The 9,216-nt window shown below is 40.9% G+C and overlaps 1 protein-coding gene and 1 long non-coding RNA gene across 2 annotated transcripts; both read right to left on the bottom strand.

Annotated features, from left to right (window-relative positions):
• Positions 1-3,022: 3,022 nt before the first annotated feature.
• On the bottom strand, positions 3,023-3,655 carry LOC146656700 (general transcription factor II-I repeat domain-containing protein 2A-like). Its single transcript, XM_085425819.1, has one exon. The coding sequence runs from the start codon at positions 3,653-3,655 to the stop codon at positions 3,023-3,025; it is 633 nt and encodes a 210-aa protein (XP_085281945.1).
• Positions 3,656-7,155: 3,500 nt separating this feature from the next.
• On the bottom strand, positions 7,156-9,179 carry LOC146656699 (uncharacterized). Its single transcript, XR_014913956.1, has 3 exons — positions 8,808-9,179; positions 8,552-8,676; positions 7,156-7,385 (listed from the first exon to the last, which is right to left on the bottom strand). It is a non-coding gene; the product is annotated as an uncharacterized LOC146656699 (long non-coding RNA).
• Positions 9,180-9,216: the final 37 nt, after the last annotated feature.

Raw genomic sequence — 9,216 nt, 5'->3', positions numbered from 1 at the left:
TTTTAGGGGGATATCTGTGTGTGCAGGTGACTATTACTGTGCATAATTATTAGGCAACTTAACAAAAAACAAATATATACCCATTTCAATTATTTATTTTTACCAGTGAAACCAATATAACATCTCCACATTCACAAATATACATTTCTGACATTCAAAAACAAAACAAAAACAAATCAGCGACCAATATAGCCACCTTTCTTTGCAAGGACACTCAAAAGCCTGCCATCCATGGATTCTGTCAGTGTTTGGATCTGTTCACCATCAACATTGCGTGCAGCAGCAACCACAGCCTCCCAGACACTGTTCAGAGAGGTGTACTGTTTTCCCTCCTTGTAAATCTCACATTTGATGATGGACCACAGGTTCTCAATGGGGTCCAGATCAGGTGAACAAGGTGGCCATGTCATTAGTTTTTCTTCTTTTATACCCTTTCTTGCCAGCCACGCTGTGGAGTACTTGGACGCGTGTGATGGAGCATTGTCCTGCATGAAAATCATGTTTTTCTTGAAGGATGCAGACTTCTTCCTGTACCACTGCTTGAAGAAGGTGTCTTCCAGGAACTGGCAGTAGGACTGGGAGTTGAGCTTGACTCCATCCTCAACCCGAAAAGGCCCCACAAGCTCATCTTTGATGATACCAGCCCAAACCAGTACTCCACCTCCACCTTGCTGGTGTCTGAGTCAGACTGGAGCTCTCTGCCCTTTACCAATCCAGCCACGGGCCCATCCATCTGGCCCATCAAGACTCACTCTCATTTCATCAGTGCATAAAACCTTAGAAAAACCAGTCTTGAGATATTTCTTGGCCCAGTCTTGACGTTTCAGCTTGTGTGTCTTGTTCAGTGGTGGTCGTCTTTCAGCCTTTCTTACCTTGGCCATGTCTCTGAGTATTGCACACCTTGTGCTTTTGGGCACTCCAGTGATGTTGCAGCTCTGAAATATGGCCAAACTGGTGGCAAGTGGCATCTTGGCAGCTGCACGCTTGACTTTTCTCAGTTCATGGGCAGTTATTTTGTGCCTTGGTTTTTCCACGCGCTTCTTGCGACCCTGTTGACTATTTTGAATGAAACGCTTGATTGTTCGATGATCACGCTTCAGAAGCTTTGCAATTTTGAGACTGCTGCATCCCTCTGCAAGATATCTCACTATTTTTGACTATTTATGGCACCAAAACCAATGCCACTTTCAGCCTGTCAAGTCCTTCTTTTGACCCATTTTGCCAAAGGAAAGGACGTTGCCTAATAATTATGCACACCTGATATAGGGTGTTGATGTCATTAGACCACACCCCTTCTCATTACAGAGATGCACATCACCTAATATGCTTAATTGGTAGTAGGCTTTCGAGCCTATACAGCTTGGAGTAAGACAACATGCATGAAGAGGATGATGTGGACAAAATACTCATTTGCCTAATAATTCTGCACTCCCTGTACTTTTGATTGTCACAGTGTTATTTGGGCAGCTGCCTGCCTAATATAACATAACATCACCACAATATTTTACATTAAATGAGGAAATGTATCTTTGTTTCCTCAGCTAAGACTACTTGGCTGCTGTAGCTTGTGTTTATGTTGAGAGTGACATCTGATTTAAAAGCAAGAAGCAAAAGCCACTGAGCACCATCAGGCAGCACAGAGGCAATGCTACAAATTTAAGGAACGAAGGTCAATTCTTTGTGTGTGTACATGCACAGAGCACATGTGCACACGGTTGTGCAGATTAACTCACAGATGTATATGACAACTCACGTTTGTGGCATTGACATTGTTTTCCAATCTTAAATGTAATACATACATTTCCGTCATTGGCCATAATTCTTGCAAGGAAGGGACTCAAAGGTCACAAGTTATTAAATCAAATTAATTAAACACACCATTAAAAGAAGTTCACTATTCACTCCTTAACACATTGAAAATAGTGACATCAAGGGAAAAACATGCAGTGCAGCACTATCAGATGCCAGTGACGGTTGGGCTCAGTGATGAATCAGGTGAGCTGGATTCATGGCTGAATCAAGACATAGGTTCCCCTGCTGTGGTCAGTGAGGGAAAAACAGTGGCGAAAAAAAACACGACGTTTCAAATGTGAAGTTCATATTAATACAGGTTTTGTTTCTAGGCAATTGTGCAGATGCAGGCTCTGGGCGGAGCCAGGAGTTTAACAGATTTAACATAATAACTACACTGATTTCATTTCCTAACACAGGATGACAAGACTGGGGCAACGATACTCGAGAGGAGAATTTCTGATACTTTCTGAGATATGATGTCACTAACCTTTTCTTTTAATTTCTAGCTCCAGGTGAATTGACACATGGGAGTGTGTCAAAAAGGGGGAAGATGAGTTTTAACATCAAACAATGGTTTTATGAATATTCTATGACTTTATTTGTGTGTTTAATAATTTAGGTATGGTAAAACTTAAGCTTGTAATGACCCAAAAGTTCCCAGACTTTTTTAGAGAACCAGTGAGAAGTTTAAAGCATGATTTGCATGTTTAAGCATTAATGATTGAAATAAACGGAATAGCGTTTAGAGCAGGGGTATTAAACTAAAATTTGAGGAGGTCCAGTTGGAGAAAATCTTCTCAAGCAGAGGTCCGGGACATCATAATGTCTAACTTATGTTATGATTGTGATAGAGAAGCAACCTTTTTTTTTTTTTTTTTTTTTTAAATTTATATCTGAACGTATGAACAATAGATTGTCAAATCAATGAAAATACAAGTTAAAACATTTCAACAAAATTTATTGTTAACACTGAAACACACAGTAGGCCTACATTAGAAATAGGGCTGCTGTTTAAAATGAATTAGAGAAAATAAATAAAATGGCTAAATTGTGCATCTTAAAACAAAGTGATTAATTTCAGAAAAAAAAAGTTTCCCTTTTTCTTTACATTTTACATCTCGACTAAACAGTCTCAATACATTTTCAACAGATAACATCAAAACATTTTAACAATTTTACAGTTTCTCTTTCTTTCCCCCTTATATTCCACGTCCCAACTTTCTGTTGTTCAGTGAGAGAACTGAGCTTTAGTTCGCTCTACTAGGATTTTAAATCTGGGCTGGAATGGTGTCAGGGCCATTCTCATACACATGTGTAGGTGCTCATTGGTGATCCTGGAACGATATTTAGTTTTTATTATGTTCATTGTGGAGAAAGCTGCCTCACAGCTGTATGTGGAGCCAAACATGGCAGGTTCAGTTCTTCCAAACTGCTCTTTCAGGGCCACATCTGCTTGGAGATCAATTAGTTGCATTTGAAGAGGCCCAGCATTTGCCCACTTGAAGTGCTGTGTGACTTCCTTTGAGAACCCTCTGACATCAGTGATGGCAAATGGGTTCTTTATGAACATGGTGAGCTGCTGTCCAAAGCTGAAGCTATCAAAACGTTTGCTGAAGTTTTCAATCAGCTTATCAACAAAGTCAACAAAAGAGGACACATCTCTCTGTCCCTGAGCCTGTTCCTTCACTGTTGGGAAGTGTGCATAGTCTCCTTGCAGGTCTTCTTTGAACACTTCAAGTTTCCTCTGAAAGCAGTGGACAGCTGTCATCAGTTCACAAATTGAATTGTCCTTGCCCTGCAGCTTCAAATTCAGTTCATTCAGGTGTGAAGTGATATCAACCAAAAAGGCCACAATATCCATGTTTTTCCCATCATTTAAAAAGAGAGAAAAGTTTGTTGCTTTTTGACTTTCCAGCTCTTCCAAGAAAGCTGCTACTTCACTTCTGATGGACCAAAATCGCTCCAATGCCCTGCCTTTGCTAAGCCATCTCACATTGTTGTGAAGCAGAAGATCATCAGCGTGTGCATCAACTTCTCTGAGAAATTCCCTGAGCATGCGATGCTGACAAGAAGAAGATGCCCTGAGAAAATTAATCATTTTCATCATTGTTTTCATCACCTCAGCATACTCGTCTGACAGGGTGGAGCATAACACTGACTGATGAATAATGCAATGATAAGAGATTAGCTCGGGATTGTCCTCTTTCATTCTTGCTACAGCTCCTTTCTCTCTCCCCATCATAGCAGGGGCTCCATCTGTGGTTATTGAAACCACTTGGTTTGGCTCTATTCCTCGCTTTGTTAACATTTCCTTAATGGCCAGGTAAATATCCTCTCCTCTTGTAGTGCTGTGAAGGGAAGTTACACCTAGCAGGTCTTCACAGAACTCTTTCTTATCATTGTTGAAGAACCTTACATAAACTAACAGCTGAGCATTGTCAGACACATCAGTGGACTCATCTACAGCCAAGCCTACACATGGTGTCTTATGAATAGCTTCTTCCAGCTGGGATAGCACATCCTGAGCTAATAATTCACTTCTCTTTGTGGCTGTTGATGCTGACATAGGTATTTGCTTTATTTTGTCATGAAGCTCTTCTTTTTGTTTACCCTCAAGTAATGTTTCTGCTACTGCACTCATGCACTCTTTGACAACACCTGCATCTGCAAAGGGCTTTTTGTGTTGACCTAAAATCCAAGCAACTCTGAGGGAACATTCATGAGCACGTTGTTGGGCGGTGAAAGAACTGGTTAAGATCCTTGTGGACTGATCATATTGGGCTCTGAGACTGCTAATTTTCTGGGACCTGAGTTCAGACTTGGGTGGGTATGATTGTTCAAAAGCTTTGTGCTTTGTCTCATAGTGGCGTTTGACATTGCCACTTTTAATCAGTGCCACGGTTTCTGAACATATGAGACACACTGGTTTGCTGCTTGCGGCCGGAAGAATGAACATATATGCGTCAGTCCATTCAGTCTTGAAAGTTCTATTTTCGGTGTCTACTTTTCTTTTTTTTGAAAGCGCCATAGTTGTTTTACCTCTTGTGACTCCTGCTCACGTCTTGTCTCACTGTATCGTTAATCGTCTCGCTTGTCATTCACCTCTCACCATGTCTTTCCTCTGTCTGTCTGTGTCTGCACTCAGCGTTGCGATCGCCTTGAATGCGCAGATGTGATTGGCTAAGTAGTGTCACGTGGGTGGCGTAACTCGCACACAATTGGTTAGTATGTTCCCTGGTCTAATACAATGTAAGGTTACCGCTTAAAATTGAATCGCCCCGTCAAAATTAAATATAATTTAATATTTTGTTAACTATAGGTCCGGGTCCATATAGGATGGCGACTGGGTCCGGATTCGGACCCCGGTCCGCCTGTTAGTGACCCCTGGTTTAGAGGATAAAATCCCTGTGTTCATGAGAAGCTGAGTATCGCACTGGAGAGGAAATCGTAGGACGGAAGGCTGAAAGAAACACATGATTTTTGTAAAAAGGTGGCAAAGATTAGAAGTAAAAATGGTTAATTTGTTTTTGATTTCTTTTACTAAAATAAGTGGTTATTTTTATTTTCATATACGCATTGCAAATGTGCTCATAATGAGTTGGCACTCAGTCTTTAGAAGGTCATAAGCTTCGTTCGGCGTGATGGACCGGACTGATATATTGCAGGTATTGACTTTGAGTGCAGAGGGCTAAATGCAAACACGCTTACACACACATAGATTATGATTAGAATAAGTCCCTGGGCCAGAGAGTCCTGAACATTCTGAATATTCTAAACCAATTTTGAATCACTCGAGGAACAATGAATAACAACATTAGATTATTAAGGCTAGGCAGAGAGGTGTTTTGGTTTTCTGTCTTACAGAGAAAGGAACAGACACCAGACGAGGTCACGGAGATATGAGGATCCTTCGCAGCAGAGATAGGCGTGGAGACTGCCGAGACAGCAACTGGGGCCAAGGGTCATGCAGTTTGGGCTCTAGCTAGTCACCTCAAAAGGATGGATCCCATAAACACAGCAATAACCATGAAGGGGTTGGCAAAAAACCAGGAACACCAGACCAACGAGGTTCGAGAGGCTCTTGGTAAAAAGGGGGACACGGCTGTGACCCCAGAATACACAGATCGTTGTTTGAAAATCGGGGCAGAATAATCCCCTGATCTGTGCAACGACTGAAGGGTGGTCTAACCCCTGAGGTCGAAGAAAGAAGAGCAGAGAATCACCCGACTGGAAGACACTGATAGCTGCAGCAATAAAGTAAAGGTTAAAAGCTCCTTGGACAGAGGTTCTAGTCTGAGTACGTTTGAAAGGTACAAGGTGGCACCAAAATGAGGTTGGGGAAACTGGAGCACCAAGATAAAGCTGTGGGAGAACTGGAGAGCGATGGGAGTGTCATCTGTAACTACTATTGTTGTTGTAATCATAGTTTTTCTTGCATCTGAACTGTGCAAACACAGAGGTCATCCAATATGGTCCACTCGTTAAACGGGGACACAGGGCCTCAGGACTAAGAAGAAGAAATGGACCTCGCAAACCTGGATTCTAGGGTGTAAGTGATCTCTTTTAAAAGAGATCAAAGGGGGACTGTGAGATTATTATATTATCTTATGCCACGTTATGCCCCTGATTAATGATTGTGAAATTATTATGTAGTTTTAGTTTGCATTATTCTCCTGAATTAGAAGAAGGTGATAACTATTACATTTGTTAAACTGATTTGTATTACATTAGGCTGCTGATTTATTGTGAATGAATGATATTGTTTTATGATGCATTATACTGCTGAGTTATAAGAAATACTGTTTTCAGAGAGTCAGGACCTTGCTTTTTCTGATAATAGAGGAGACAGAGAGCACATTCCACGGGAGCTTCACTCCCACCGTTGTTAAAGGTAGACGAAATAGGGACCCAAGGCCATAAGTCATAAGTCAGGCTCTCTTCTTTATAACCTCTTAGAGTTCACCTGTATGTTTATATACCTGTGTGTGCTCACCATCAGGTAATCAGTTTTAAAAAGCTATGAGTGCAGCCCTGAAAGCTTACATATTATTTCTAAATCACTTCATGTAATGATAACAAGCCATCCTTTCTCTAGTGGGGTCTCACAGCTTTTATCTTTATAATCTTTCTGGTTGATTTGTAATATTAGAAACATGACTGCTGTCTTTTATCTGTGTGACTATACGGCCTGTTTCAGACATGACAACCAGACAGTGTCTGAAGTTATCTTTAATACATGCAACACAGCTGGAGATAGTCCAGACACTTTCTCACTTCTGATGATAATATTTTTGGTTTAGGTATTGTTGCTTTCTGGCTTGAAGCTTATCTACAAAAGCAGTTCAATAAGGAGAGATCATGTGGAAAAACCGAACATGATTTATTGAGATACAGAAATAAATGTAACTGTTAGGCAGTTAGACTCCAATGACCCATCATAGCAGAAGAAATCTCAGCAGTGACAGGATTTTGCATAAGCCACACCCCAGAGTCAAAATGCTGGTAGTGATGAAGATGGAGGCTGGGACAGGGTTCTGAGTGACCACGGTGAGGAGGAGAAAGGAGAGGAGGCGGGCTGCATAGCTGAGGATCTGAAACACAGAATGGTAGAAGCAGAAGAGCAACAGATTTAAAGCATGCAGAGTGGAGGCTGGCAAGAGCATGACTGGAATAAAGTAATGATGTCAGTACTGAGTTTGTGCTGGAAAATGAATAGATATAAACTAACAGCCACCAGGAAGCAGACAGATGACTTATTACAGACATGCCTTGTTTAAATTATGTATAAGCATCATTTTCTATGTCATCAGAATGTATCTGTATTATAGTTTTAGCTTTAGTCTTTTTATTAAAAGTTGGATGTCTGCATAATTGTAGACTATATGTCTGGTATGTATCATCTCAAGACTGTCATGATACAGTCTGAGTTATGACAGTATAGGTACGTAATGCAGAAAAATTGCTCCACAGGCCATAACACTATATAATCTAAATAAAATGATAATGAAATAAAAATTAAAAGCAAAGTGAAAAATAAATGTTATCCACAATAAGTAAATTGAAAATGGTGTTTAACTTTTGATAATGTAACACAACCTTTGTCCCAACCAGGACTCGAACCCGCGCTCAGACAGTTCAGTGTAAAAAAAACCCCATTTTTTTCCAATGCCCGAAAAGCTGCGATTTGATTGGCTGTTTCTCCGTTACACCTATACGCGAGGAGAACAACTGAGATAATCCATCCAAAATACGAGGTTAGTCATTCATATACTGCTGCATGGGCTGGGCTGTAGTTACATCCTAAGGTTTTAAAAACTGAGCTTAAATAAATGATTAGCGGTAATAAAAGCCGAGGGAGGTCAACAGGGATCACTGACAGTCAGTGATCCCTGTTGACCTCCCTTTCTTTTGAGATCAAATAGAAGAAAATACATAACATTAAACATGTTAACAACACAAAAGCCATATTAAACGCAGACTACTTTAGACCCGGAAGTAGGATTCGTGGCGTCATCACTGAACAACCGGATATGAATGGAGCTCACCGCAGTGTAATTTACAGTTAATTTATGGTCATTTACTGTCAGGGGTGGAAGTAATGAATTACAAATACTCACGTTACTGTAATTAAGTAGATTTTTTGGGTACTTGTACTTTTATGAGTAATTTTTCAAGTGTGTAATTTTACTCATACTTGAGTACAACTTACACCATGTAATCTACTGAGTACGCCCACAATTTGAATTAATATTCAAACCTTTCGTCTGCATTTTTGCAGCCAATAAAGCCGTGCAATCCCGACCGGTGTTCCAGATCTACTGGCGTTTAGATCAACTGGCGTTGGTCGAACAGATGTGTGGCAGTCTTGCGTTTCAGTAGCTCCTACCGACAAACCAGCAAAAAAAAAAAACGCCAAATGTGTCATCTGTGACACTTGTGAGGTTGTCTCAAACACACTCCGTCAGTCTTGATGCTGTTGAACAACAAAATGTTTAAAAATGTGGCGAGTTTACCTGGTGATATCCTCGTGCGCGACGCGATCGCGAAAACAGCAAACAAGTAACACCACGCCGTTGTTGTTCACGGGACAGCAAGAGTAAACGATCGGGAGACTCTTGTCGTCGTTATCGTTCCCCTCGCACGGTTTATTTCTCCGAATTCAGCGTTTTTGCTTCACAACTACAGCGTGCAGTTTACTTTGTGCACTAACATGGACTCGAGTCAACCAGCGCCACCTCTGGCCAAGTGCCACAGCCTACAGCCAGATCAACCTGTGACACACATCTGCACCACGTTTGAATTCGTGTCATGCACATTTGTACCTTTCAATTGTGTCTGTTTGTGCGTCATGCAAATAAACCTTTGGAAAGAATGAAATGATATCATATATTCCTTATTGGCCTACATTTGTACAAAATTCCA

This window comes from Rhamphochromis longiceps, linkage group LG12, assembly GCF_057381845.1.
Source record: "Rhamphochromis longiceps isolate RC_006_pf linkage group LG12, R_longiceps_female_GT1.1, whole genome shotgun sequence".
In the NCBI taxonomy this organism is placed as follows: domain Eukaryota; kingdom Metazoa; phylum Chordata; class Actinopteri; order Cichliformes; family Cichlidae; genus Rhamphochromis; species Rhamphochromis longiceps.
This window is presented reverse-complemented; position numbering and strand designations above follow the sequence as displayed.

Bases quoted from the DNA above. Each gene is read 5' to 3' on its own strand.
- LOC146656700 (XM_085425819.1), bottom strand. From the start codon at position 3,655: ATGGATATTGTGGCCTTTTTGGTTGATATCACTTCACACCTGAATGAA.